A 14,341-nucleotide genomic window follows, 5' to 3' on the forward strand; every position below is an offset into this window, starting at 1 on the left:
TTAACTTTAACTATAGCACTTATATAAATAACTACCAGTGGACTTTGAACCAACCTACTCACTCTGAATGGAGACCGGTAAGCAATGGGACAGGAAAGGATTACCGACGTAGGTGTATTTTTCTTACCACACTCTGCAATCAACACACCAGAAATGAATCAATAATCAGTGCATTTTTAGTACGGAATATTGAAACATTTATGGATCCCCCTGTATATAGGTCCATAGAAAAGCGGTCCAGCAATAAAACGTGCCTCACACCGCTGTCATCGTAAAAACATTCCCGCTGTAATATTCCGCAATTGCTCGCAGTTATAGCGTTATATTAAACCACAGCATCTATCTACGTAACTAGCATTTGAATATGGCCCAAACTACTCCGTCTAATTGAAGATCTGTTCGCAGCAGTGGGACAGTAATAGTTTACCAACGTAGGTGTTGGTATCTTTCTTACCATATTCTAAAAAAACAGCCGACATAGTTACAAGCAAAAAATGCAGTCTTTATGATAATATTTTTTTAGTACGGAATATTGAAACATTTATGAATCCCCCTGTATAGTAGGTCCATAGAAAAGCGGTCCAGCAATAAAACGTGCCTCATACCGCTGTCATCGTAAAAACATTTCCCGCTTTAATATTCCGCAATTGCTACTTTTCCTTATTCTTTTTTATTTATCTACCTAACTATGTATAGTATAGTATCTTTTAATTTCATCTTTTTCTTAGAGTATAAAGATCACATAACGATAAAGAGCTATTAGACAATAGCTGATCTAATTGTAATCTACGTTTATTGGTATCTTTCTACTGCACGTACGGCAGCTCCTCTAAATCAAAACAACATTACGTGCTTTTGTCATTATCATAACAAATGTAACTTAGTGTGTCCTTGTAGTTCCGGGACTAGAATAGGGCTACGGTATCCCTGCCTGTCGTAAGAGGTGACTGGGCTTCCGGGGTTGCGGGTGGCAAGAGTAGGACCTCGTTCCACTAAGCAATGCCAGGAAGGACGGCGATAAGTATGGCCGCATACCGTCGTAAACACCAGGAGAGCGAGAGGAGCGCAAACTGCTCCATCCCGGGCAGAGCCCGATAGGTGCATCGCGCTCGGATCCTGGAGATCCCGGGGTTCTTCACTAAGCGCTTAGGGCGGCCACTGAAGAGGTATTAGAACGGTATCGTATACCTGGTGTCGCTCCCACGTCGTCGGGTACCTTTGAAAGTTTCCACTCGTAAACAAAAATAAAAGATAGGAACACTTGTTACAAAGTTTCTTCCTTTTTGGAAGTTGGTTAATCAAAGTACTCCGTTCTGAGATTATTATTTATTCTAATCCTTTGACTTAGGTAATTTAAGTCACATTCATTTTGGAAGTTTATGTTAAATGAAAAAATAATTAAATTGCGTTATCTACTTTAATCCGGCAATCACGAATTATTGTATGATCTTAACCGTTCTTACTTTATGAGGAGATCTACGCTCAATAATTAACGAGTCGGTATATATAGTAGTATAATAAAACTTCTCTTTCTATCTTTGTTTAAGTAAAGTTGTAAGAAGTCGCCGACTTCTACGTACCTATAACTAGCCTCAAATAAGTCTTATTTGAAATCGAAAATAGATACGTTTCTATCACTAAGACATTTACCTACTTAGAACACTTCATTGCGCTGTTTTAAGATAGGAATAGATATATGTGGTGGTAACCCTATAATCGGACCGCTATGGGTCCTACCCTTAAATTCATTAAACGAAACATACGTAACACAACTCATTATCCCTTGCAGGTGCAAGCAGGTCGGATCAATCAGTTATCCTCTTAAACAACATCTATATCACAGTTAAAATCATAGCCAATCCTGTAATAATAGCCCAAATGAACATAAACTGTTCATTTCACTTACCCATTAAACTGAGCGTTAATCTGTCTGCACAATTAAATTCCGTTAATTGGTTAAAGGGGGTTCCTCACAAAGGCGAAATCGTCCAACCCTTAACCCAAAGCCATAAGACCCAATTTGCTGTGAATGGATCCTATCGCGTCAAACGATCCTTTATGATGCTGGTGAATTGTTTGATGGGATTTTCGGCCTTATGCGCTAGTGGGGGTATGCACAAAGAGATCCGAGATATCGATTTAATACGATTAACAGTGACATGGCGCTAACGATTTGATTTTGAAAATTCTCTTTGTACTCTACCTACTTATATAGATAGGATCGTTACGACTAATGTAGGGGTGTTGTGAAAAGATCAGCTCAGTAATGGTACCTTTGCTATCTATTTATCAATGTGAAAAATAAATACGGATAATGCAATTTTAAGTTACTAGTTGTGAAGGCAATATACTCGTAGTTATCTACTATATTCACATATAAGTTTGAAATAATAATATAAGACTGAGTGGTAACTGACGGCCGTGGACATCTGTTAGGTATCAACTCGATACAGAACAGTAGCACTACCTTGAGTTCTCATAGAAACGCCACTATAGAAATTGTAAATAGAAAACTATTGTCATTTCTAGTGAATAACATAACTACTATCGTTACGGTATTTCTTGACAACGTCTGTCAAATTAATGACTCATGGGACCGAATTTGTATGGCAATAGATCATAATGACATTCGCTAGCGATTTGATTTCGATAGGTTTTTTTACGTATCGAGTTACGTCACTACGGATTTTAGTTCTACGAGTAACCACCAGAGGCGCTGTACAATTTTCCATACATTTATTTTACGCAGTCGCTAGCGAGTAATACTTTTGTAAACTCATGGTAGTGCTACAGGAGCTCTATCTGAAACCGATCACATATGCATTGCCACTGCAAAGGTATATACATAGGTATATGATGATCAATAAATCTTTGAAATCTTAAATCTTTGAAATCTTAATCCCATATGTAATAAGTCAACCAGCAACCGCACCCTTGCATCAAATTGCAAGAACTGCTTCAGGCTTGAAAATAGTTTCACTGGTAGCTCTATCTCTTTGGAAATGTTTGCTGGTTCTATTTCACAAAACAATAATTCAACTTTTACTTAATGATGAATCTTTTTGCCTCAAATAATGTATTTTATTGTATAGGTAGTTGGATAACTCAATACAAGTAATGTACAATAATTACAAAATAGCTAAGTGAAGTTGAATAGAATAACTATTTAATAGTGTTTTCTACTTCATTGGATAAAACTTCAATGGGATTAGTATTGAATGTGTTCAATGAAGCCGTAAGGAACTTAGGCCAATGGAGCAACTTAAATTGAACATATTTCAATCAGCAATGTCTAAGTGGTAGAAACCTCGACGCTTTTTGTGTTTATGTATTTAAAATAGTAAATAGTTACGTGATGATGGTAGAACCCTCTGTGGTTCGACGCCGGCAGCAGCGCCACACCTATTTCTGCCTCACAACAGCAGTGTTAAGCGCCGCTGTGTTCTGGTTTGAAGGGTGTGGTATAGGAGACATACTTTTCCGAAGCGTTGCAGCTTAGTCCTCAAGGGTAGCGGCGCATCTGTGGCCAACCTCAGGAATATCTAATCCTATCTGGTGTTGATTACAGATGTCCATGGGCTGCAGTAGCCACTTACCATCAGGTGGACTGCATGCTCGTCTGCTACTCCTATAGATAAATGAAACGTAGTTCACCTGATGGTAAGTAATTGCCACCAATAGATATCTGTAATGAAGTCGAAATAAATAAAAGGTCTACTTGAGGTACGCCACATATGCGTTGCTACAATCGGGGTCAATAAAATGCCTGATTTGAGTGTCAATTTCTATCAAACTTTTCAAATCAGAACACGTATTCAGTAGTTTTTTTACGGTTTTAACATGTTTTATATCTTAGGGTAGGTACATATTACGGATAAGAGATGGAAATACGTGTAGCGATAGCTCCCCCAGAGGCGAGCCATCAAGCTCTACCTCTACTTATAGGTATCTTTAAGAATGAGTCTGAAGGTAATAAAATTGTATTCCTGTGTATTTTTTATCTGTACCATTTAGCATTACGATATTTGCTTCCCCATTAGAACTTTAATGCTGTATTCCTGATTAAATTCTAATATGTAGGCACTTAGTCACTGAACTTCAGAAAAATTAGAGGTGATTGCGTTTTAGAACCTCGGCATAATGTAAACGAAAAAAAATGTGAGCCGTCACGGGACGCCTGGCAGATGTGAAACATCGACATTATTTTGTAAAAGTAATATGCAGAAAAGAACATATTGTGATAGGAAATATGTCATAATGATAAAATAAAATATTACGATTTTTTTCCAGATAACGATGACTATTTATTGAATAAACATTTATTTTCATTAAATACAAAAATTTACGAATTTATTCCAAATCGTGACTACTTAATTCGTTTAATCAGTTACTTCGGTAATAGTTATTGCGCATGGCGACGCGTCGCCACACCGTACACACTACTGCATATAGACTGTATATATATACCATCGTATAGCGTGGCGACGTCGCCACGGCATGCGTCGCCACGCCAGAAATCGGTTTTACGTGCGGCTATAGATGTTTCACATCAAAAGCTTCCAGAAATCCTGAAGGATCCACACGCTATGTTTTTTCCACTCACATTTCCAATGTTAAGACTAACAGGACTTACAATAGTTTGTTCTTTTACATGCACCTTAAATAAGAGTTTATAAGCTTATGACGGTAAGGTATAGTCCGCGTAACACTGCTAGTCCGCTCTGAATATAGAAATAAATCGCGTCGCCATAGCAAATTGTATGACTACATCTGCTACAGAGCGGACTAGCAGTTTGGTGCGGACTATAAGTACCTCCTTAAAACGTTGGTATTAGGTGATTATAAATAAATAAGTAGACCAGATTTTTATTGTTAAAATTGAAATTTTAATGTGACTTATTAATCGAACCCTAAAGATAATTTTAATTTGAAATAGATATTAGATGCAATGCTACCTCTAAGAACTAAGTTGAAACATCAAGTGTCAATATGCATATACTTGCTATGAATACCCTTAAAACAGAAAGCAGGGCTTACACTACTGTAAGACAGAAATAGGTGTGGTAATGCCAAAGATATTCAAACTAACCAAACACCTTCGCAATAACTATCTAGTAAATCCAAAACAGACATTCTAAAGATAAACTGCAAACATTCGCTACAAACAAATCTATTAGCGACAAGACAAACGCACGGAAAATCTAATTCGACGACAACTGCATTGATCAATTGTCGCAAAATCGCACAAAAGTAGGTAAGTTCTCACCTAACCCGTGTCATAAACAAATCAAACATGGTTGCCCGCCCGAGATATTAATGAGACAATGAGACATTAGCTCGCTACAAAATGCCTCCGTATTCGCGAATAATTAAATCGTAAAGTCCCCTCTACGCCGCCTACGGCACCCGTCTATTTACTCCTTTTTCATTCAACACAATAGCCACTGCAATCCGACACGCTTAAAACTATAACGCATCAAGTCACACCGCAACGACAGTTAAATTTAAACCGTGTGAACGCGATACACAGTTACAATCGCGCGGTACAGTCGACTTACATAAGCCGTATTGCGTAGAGGCTATTAATTTGAGCGCGACGGGCCCCGCCTACCCAATATCGCGTTTACACACATGTCGGATTATATCGTCGTCTCGTTCACTCCGCGTCGCTTATTAAAATTCTCCGGTCGGTAGCTGCGTCTCTGTCTGAGAAGGGCGGTCTCGAAGCCCAACTAGCGCGATTTCCAACGCTTCACGCGAATCATTTGGCGGAGTCACCGCGCGTTTCCGAACGTTCGCAAGCGGCCGCGAGTAGTGATTTTCGTGTTGACTGTACATTGGCGAACTTATTGACGATCTTACGATTGTCCCGCGATCGATCGAATCTGTGTCGTCAACTGCCGAATTAAATCCAATTAGAATTGAGTGTTTGAGTCAATTAAACTAAAGACCTTAATTAATTAGGTACTACACGTTAACTAATTGTTATATTTAAATACCAATTTAAATAAACGGTGTCGTTATTTTTATCTAAAGGAGGAACGTAATCCGATGCTATTAAAAGAAAAACCGTGTTAAAAAAATTACGGATCGAATAGCCAATTGGGATATCAGGATCGGAAAATCTTCTACAATCGAAGAAAAGTCGATAAATAAGGATTTAGAATGAGGAGTTAAGTGCCGAAGTCCATTTGGAGATGAGATCGAGCAGATGAAATGAAGACATCGCTCGATTGCGAGCGGTCCGAGCCGGCGGAGAGCGGGAAGGGCCGCATCTCCTTCTCCGTCGACTCCCTCCTCGGCAGCAAGACACGGGACACTCCTGACGTCAGCAACGACGCCGAGAGCGCTCTCGAGACTGACGACAGCGATGTCGACATCGAGGATGTTGAGTCTAACGCCGATGAGAGAGATGAAAGAGAGACTAATGATGAGGATACGGAACCTAGGAGTGGAGTGGTTGTACCTCAGCCCTTGCTGCCGAGGCTATACCAAGGACATGCGCCAACTTGGCCCTTTGGTGCCTTCCCCTGGATGGCGCCCAATCCAATGTTTCGTGGTGGATCGCCTAACAGTAAGTAGTTTTTGAATTCACAGAATTATTCGTAAAATTTCGTTTTACATCATCGATGTCAAGTTACTCTTAAATCTAGATGAGCACCTGTTATTGAGAGAGGAGGTAAGATTTAGCCTCCGAGAAAATTATTAATTAGTCATATTTATGTAATTCAAGAACTAAAGGAAAAAGTAAATTTTATATGTCATAATAACTGTGTAGTGTAGATAATTCAATATCTACTTCCTTATGAACTGTGAAAATTTATAAAACTTGAAGATTTATCAAAATGAATTGCCACTTATTTAATCACAGAGTAATTTATAATATTCTAATGTAAATTAAGAAGAGTGTATAGACAACACATCGAAATCCTCTTGTTTAGGGTCCCATATCAAAAGGGATCAAATAGAACCATATTATGTATTAGGTCTCCGCTGTCTGTCCGTCAGACAAAGTGTTTTATCTCGTAAACTGTAAAAGATAGGCACTTGAAATTTTAAATTAATGTAACAATAAGTAATTATTTGTCATAATTAAAAGCGCTTTTCGGTTCAGTTAATGAAGTATTTTAAAAATATATATTATTAAATATTTATAATGGTACGGAACGCTCGGTGTGCTAGTTTGACTCGCACTTATCCGATTTTCATTTCATTAATTATGATACAAGAATACTAGTCAATGAAATTAAAATCGGTTAACTAATACGTTTAAGTAAATATAGTAGATATAATACATACAGATATCACACAAAATTTTGAAAAAAGCAAACAAAACCTGCTGCTATTTAAAGTGATGAAATTCAAATGATTTTATCATTAAGACATCGTTTTGTATTATATTTTTTTATTTATTTTGAAATAGTAACATATCTAACTATATTTATGTACTTATATCTATACAAAAAAGGGGAAATAAAAACAATATACACTATAAATAAAACAAACCATCCTTAGCCGAGTTTCCGCCACGTTCCCAAAACTAAAACGTTCATTGAAGTCTTATTTTATATTTTGATATACTAAATACGCCTATACATTTTCAGTAGTACAAAAACATTAATAGGTAGATACAGTGGGTATAAAAAAAAAATTGGATAAAATATTTCACACTTTATACTCAATCCTTAGTTTTTCATTTAGGTATTTTTATAATATAGCAGTAGCGACCGAGCATGTAATCCCTCTAATAGTAAGTGGCTACTGGCGCCAATGGACATCTGTAACCAACTTCAGATAGAGCTTAATCCTAGCGCTTAACGATATTATCAGGTAGACCTCCTAAGGTATTCCCGAAGCGCTATGACATGGCCCACAAAAAAAGGTGCGAAAAGCGCTCTCCTCCAAAGCGATGCATTGGCGACTCCTCTGGTGTTGCAAATGTCCATAGGCGACGGTGACTGCTTTCCATCAGGTACCCCGTCAGCATTATCGTTTAGATAAATATTTATATTAAAAAATGTGGAGATGGTGTCTCCAGACCCAAACTAGGAAGGGTTCTACTACTTTTAATTAAAAAGGTTGTATTATTGTATTAAATAATTACCTATATATTTATTTAAATATTACCTATTTATTTCTCGCTCACATATTATAGAACCTGAGTGAGAGGTAAGTACAAATGCGGCCATATTGTTTTATAACCTTTACTCAACTGAATTATATCTAATTATGATGCTAATTATCACATTATGCCAGAGATAAACCTACAGTTTTTGTAACGCCACTGGTCTTTACAAGCCAAAAACCTAATAAAAATTAACAATAAATTTGAACATAATTAAAAACAAAGGGTTTTTAGGGATCCGCGGCTAATCGGAACCTTTATATTAATAATCTGTTACAATCAAAATTTAATCTAAGCCACAATTTGGGTAGATTTGCTTAAATGTGTATTACCTATATCTTATTTAAGTTTATTTCACAGAAATGATTTAAGGGATTATGTAATGAAAATATTAGATTATTTACGAAAGCAAATGATATTAAAATAAATACACCTACTGTTACCTAAAGGTAGTAAACTAGTACTAGTAGTAAAGAGTTATTATACTATTATTATATTTTGGAAATATTCAAGATCCTCTTTTGTGTCTACATGGATGCCTCACTGACGTTTATAAGGAGGTGCAGGGATCTTTAGTCAAACCTAACCGTAGGCTTTCCTGGACAAGTATCTACCAGGTGTTTTCCACGATAAAGTTAACTTGTTACCAAAAACTAAGGTGGACTAAGGACGGAGGCCCGGGGCGAAAAGTTGAATGGAGGCCCCCAGTGTAAAAAGTTTATTTGATTTTACAAATTTGATTTGATTTGATTTTTTCGCTGACTGGTACACATTTCATAGATCGTTTGGTTCTGACGTCTTTTTTTAGCAATTGTCTTTGAGGGCCTCTAGGATCAGGGGCGGTCCCTTCCGACCCATCCCCTTAAAAAAAACAAAAACAAACGCTTTCTACACTCACGGCCCTACACTAGGATTCCGTGTCGTGGGTGCCATGGACACACACATAGACAAATACACAAACACCCAGACCTAGAAACAGAAATCTAAATTAATTATTTAGATATCTGTCTGACCGAGGATCGAACCCGGGACCCTTTGCGCGTCAGATCGGTATGGTGACCGCACCGCCACGCGGGTCGTCTTCAGCCGCTAGTATCAACTGTTCAAATCAGATATGCAATAATTGCAAATCTGACCATGACTTACATGACTCTAAGATTCCTTAAGGCTTAAACATAAGAACCCACAACACCCAATTCTGAGTATTATCTAACACACACACCCAAATATTTTAATAACTGCTTCATGGAATTTTCCCACTTACACACACCACCATGTTCATTTAAAACTAAGCAACAATGGTTTTTGTGCGAAGTCGTAAAATTAGCGAGTTTTACATTTTTACACGATTCACAAACAGCATCAAGGAATGATCAGATTTTATCTGTTAATTTATATCTTTGCATCTGAATTGAATAGCTTGCACGCATCATACACAGAGGCGTCGTAAAAAATTTAAACATATGTAGTAGGTATAATAAATTTAAACATATGTAGTCCGCGCCAAACTGCTAGTCCGCTCTAAAGTTGTTGCTAGCGGGTGTAGTCATACAATTTGCTATGGCGACGCGATTCATTTCTATATTCAGAGCGGACTAGCAGTTTTACGCGGTCTACACCTAGTTTCACAAGTTTGTATCACTGTATCTTCTTAAAGTAATAGGTATTATAAAATAGAAGAGATTGTTTGAATGTGGTAGAACCCTATGTGGTTCCACACCGATGGCACCACAGCCACACCTATTTCTGTCTCATAAAAGCAGCGTTAAGCGCTTCTGTGTTCTGGTTTGAAGGGTGTGGTAAGGGAGACATACTTTTCCGTGGCGTTGCAGCTTAGTCCTCAGGGGTAGCGACGCATCTGTGGCCTACATAAGGTAGGAATATCTAATCCTATCTGGTTGATTACAGATGTCCATGGGCGACATTAATCATTGGTTTTTTGATTTTTACTTAAGGAGAGTGCGGAGAGAGGGTGAAGGTTATGTATTGACACTGTTTTATCATGGTTATAATGCGCTTCAAAGCTTATAAAATTTAAGAGTTTATGTAGGGCTCCGGGGGCTCGCAGCGATGCTTAGGGCAAAGGCCTTATCGAAATATATCTAGGTTTATTAAGTAATATACGAAGTCGGAGAAAAAACAACGTTCCTTTCTTTCTTAGTAGTCAGAAGTGACATGCAATAAATTTCTTGTAAAAATACAAAAATATTATATAAAGGTAAAAATATATAAAACCTATCGCTATTGTCAGCCAGCAGCCTGCATCGCCTACAGTGTTGATATTGATGTCAGAACTTGATTTTAAAAGGTGTCAGTAAAGTAACATTACTCAATCTACTGAAGCAAACGGAACAGAATAATAGATTGAGTAAACGTAACGTAAACTATGAAATGTTTTGAAAACTCATGGTAAGGGTACTGATTTGAAAGATCATGTGATACGTAGAAAAATCGTTAACCATAACATTAGACCCAAAGCACAGCATATCTATGCTGCTTTGATACAGCAGAAGGTTGCAACTATCCCATCTGACGTGCAGTATGCCTAATTACGGAGCATCTGATCGTGACACCTGCCATCTGTGATCAAACCCGAATCGGACTGAGTTTTTACGTTTTGACAAATATAGCTGTTTTGGTACTTGTTTTCGTATTTAGCCATACAATTTCCAATCAGCGCCCCTAGCGGATTGTATCAGAACTATAGTGTCAGTAACGTAACATAAAATGTCTAAATTGACAAACTGGCGCTTTATTTTTGTCTCTCTTTTTTGCGAACATGTGAGGCAGACAGAAAGACTTGAGCACTTACTTGTCGTTACGTTTAGTCAGTCTACTGAAGCAAACGGAACAGAATAATGGATTGAGTAAACGTAAAGTAAAATTGTTGGATGTTTTGAAAACTCATGGTAAGGGTACTGAACTAATGACATCGGTTAAAGATACGTTATTGCGTCTAAGAACTGAAAATAGAGAATGCATAAGTCTCTGCCTTACAAGTCAACTTCAAAAGGTTCTACCATCCTAACCTAACGACTTTTTTCTGCAACATCAAAAATTTATAACTAACAAAACAAAAGCAACACAAATCATTATTTATGTAAAGATGTGTGCCTTAAATTTCAACCTAGACCTCACAGATGGTCGGAAATATTACCATCATTAGTGTTATTAAAATAATCAACTAAAAATTAAAATAAAATAATTGAGCAAAGGATATAATCAGTGTCAGAACTCTTTGTAATGCCGTCTGTATAAATTTCAGTAGCCGAACCCGTTTAAGTAATTTTTCGAAAAACAAAGTTTTATAAAACAATTTAAATATTGATGTTTATCTGCTTTATATTCCAGTGAAGTAATTAATTGAAATTAAACTGCATTGTTGTTTCTTTGTTAATTATTTTGAGGTAGGTATTTGTTTTAATTAATATTCTACGTAATGAATCTGATTGTGGTGCAGTTATAACGTTTTAAAGTTTGGCCTCTTGTGATGGGAGTCCGGGGTTTGATTCCCAGGCAATCAAATTGTATTAGACAGTCTCGTATTTTCAAAATGGTGTTTCAAAATTATGTATTAAAAATTAATTATCACTTACTTGAATGATTAAGGAAAACACTGAGGAAATCTACACGTTTGAAAGTTATCTTAAAAACGAAGTTGTTGTTCATTGGCCAGCCCACTCCAATAGGAAACTCGTGCCCAGCAGTGGGATAGAAATGGATTGATGATGATAAAACTGTAGTTACTATTAGATAGAGGACGATTTAATTTAAAACGGTCTAGAAAATGACTTGTTATACTAGAATTCCTCATATAACAAAGTTTAAAAGTAAGAGAAAGAGAATCGGCTACTAACTATTTTTCATACCCCTAAGTGATAAGGGTTGTTCACCCTTAACATTTTTTTATTTATATGGCAACACAACGTTTGCCGGGTCAGCTAGTTTTTAATAAAATAGACAAAAGCCAAAACATGACAATACCTTAAGAAGTATATTTCTAGTTAAAGAATACCTACACCATAGATGTTGGATGTAAAGCAAAAAAAATCTAAGTCTGTAGTAGTAGTACTGTAGTAGTCTTCACGCATCTTTGAAACTAAAGTAGATAATAATTAATGTTTAAATAATTTACTATGAACATAGCTAACTTGTGCGAATAAAATTATATTTTCCTTAACAAGTAATACATATCTAACACATTAATCAAAAACACATGTTTATTCATAAATATAAAACTAGTAATAACTAAAACTTTACGACAAATCCACCAATACGTTCAAAGCTTTCGTAACCCTTTACATAATCTCGTAAAACACTTCCCGTATGATTATAAATTAAAATTAGTACCCAAAAGTACACTCATTTAAGTTTAATTAAAAGTTCATTGTATTGACTCTGACATGGTGACCCTATTGTAATTTAAAATTTATTACTATTATGTATATGTAGGTAAGAATTAGTTAAATGTATTGAAATAAATAAAATTGTATTGTCTGTTTGTAATACCAAAAATAGCAACTTTTTACCAAATACATATGCAAGTATAGACCGCGTAAAACTGCTAATCCGATCTGAGTATAGAAATGAATCACATCGCCATAGTAAATTTTATAACTACACCTGCTCGCAACAACTTCAGAGCGGACTAGCAGTTTGGCGCGGACCTGTACCTATATACAAGGTATTTATAAGAAAAAATCAATTGCAATTTTTGCATTTTTTGTATGCCTGTCTGTCCGTTTGTGTGTCTCTCTGTCTGTTTATTCGCACTCATTTCCGAAACGGCTGGACCGATTTTGACGGGATTTTCACTTGTATTTAGCTGATATTATAATGAGTATCTTAGGTAACTTTTTAGAAAGGGGTCCACCTGAAATACAGATTAATATCCCTTTTAAACGCGAGTGAAACCGTGAAACACAGCTTGTTTAAAATATTCGCCTTGAAACCATTTAAATACTTGCAAATAATTAAATATATTTTTACATATATTTTGTTTACCTACCGTGATAAGTGCCTACCTATTTTTCTAATGCAAATGAAAATTTACAAGTTTTTACCCTATATACCTATGTATGTACCTATAGCTCACTCTTCGGCACGCTCTGCCGTTCAGACGGTATGACAGATTTAAATATAATATGAGGTGTATTTGGACATTATATTGTGGGAGTGACATAAGCATTTATAATATGGCGAAGCAGATGAGCATGCAGTCCACCTGATGGTAAGTAGCTACTGCCCATAGGCTTCAATAATCAACCCCAGATAGGATTAGATATTCCTACCTGAGTTCGGCCATAACGCCTCGGATAAATATGTCTCCCTTACCACACCCTTCAAACCAGAACACAGCAGCGCTTAACACTGCTGTAATGAGGTAGAAACAGGTGGGGCGGTGGTGCCGCCGTTTCGAACCACAAAGGGTTCTAGGGTCCAATCCTTCAAATAAATATAAGTATTTTTTTTAAATTTTAATAATTATATTTATTAACTTTGATGTCGTAAAAGCGGGTACACTTTTAATGTATTTAAGTGCAATAGCATTGTTATTACTCATACTTATTACTTAACTAATTTGTGTAGTACAATGTTGTACTACTTTACTAATTAATTCTAGCAGTTAATTTGTTTATTTAAGTGAGGGGTCAATGTATGTGGAATGTTTTAGTAAGTAGGTACCTATGATATAGTGTTTTTTCTTTAAAATTTTACTTTTATATACCTGAAAATAAATTATTTACTATGTTATCAATTGACTATTCAACTTGTTTTGTAGATTCTGTAAATCAGTATACAGCAGTGATATTCTAGTGGTTAAAACTCGGCCTCACGATCAAGCGGTCCGAGGTTCAAATCCCAGGCACGCACCTCTGATTTCGTGAGGAAACCTGCACGCCTCTCTTAGGCGTGCAGGTTTCCTCGCAGGTTCCCTCGCAGGTTTCGAAAGAAATTAACTTAAGGGTATGTAAAGTCTACCAAACCGCACTTGGCCTGCGCATTAGCCTATGGTCTAAGATCACTCTGAGAAGAGACCCGTGCCCAGCAGTGGGACAGGAATGGGTTATGTTACCACGATATGTTGGCCACTAATCGGTGTCTTCCTTTACCATTGGAGTAGCTACTCAACAGTAGGACATAAAATTGCAGAAAGGCTAATTCTAGGGTAATTCTTGGGCATAAATTATGGCCAAAAATGACCTACCTCTGAGT

The 14,341-nt window shown here is 36.7% G+C and overlaps 1 protein-coding gene across 1 annotated transcript in view; it reads left to right on the forward strand.

The window, feature by feature from the left end:
* Positions 1-5,719: 5,719 nt before the first annotated feature.
* The window catches only part of LOC140746411 (homeobox protein MSX-1), a 48,807-nt gene continuing 40,185 nt past the window's right edge, over positions 5,720-14,341 (forward strand). The window contains exon 1 of the mRNA XM_073078550.1: positions 5,720-6,574. Coding sequence (XP_072934651.1) covers positions 6,217-6,574 — 358 coding nt within the window. The 5' untranslated portion in view covers positions 5,720-6,216. The remainder of the gene's footprint in view (positions 6,575-14,341) is intronic.

The sequence above is a fragment of the Epargyreus clarus genome, unplaced genomic scaffold (genome assembly GCF_041222505.1).
Source record: "Epargyreus clarus isolate Ecla_fem2 unplaced genomic scaffold, WU_Ecla_fem_2.2 ptg000002l, whole genome shotgun sequence".
NCBI classification, from domain to species: domain Eukaryota; kingdom Metazoa; phylum Arthropoda; class Insecta; order Lepidoptera; family Hesperiidae; genus Epargyreus; species Epargyreus clarus.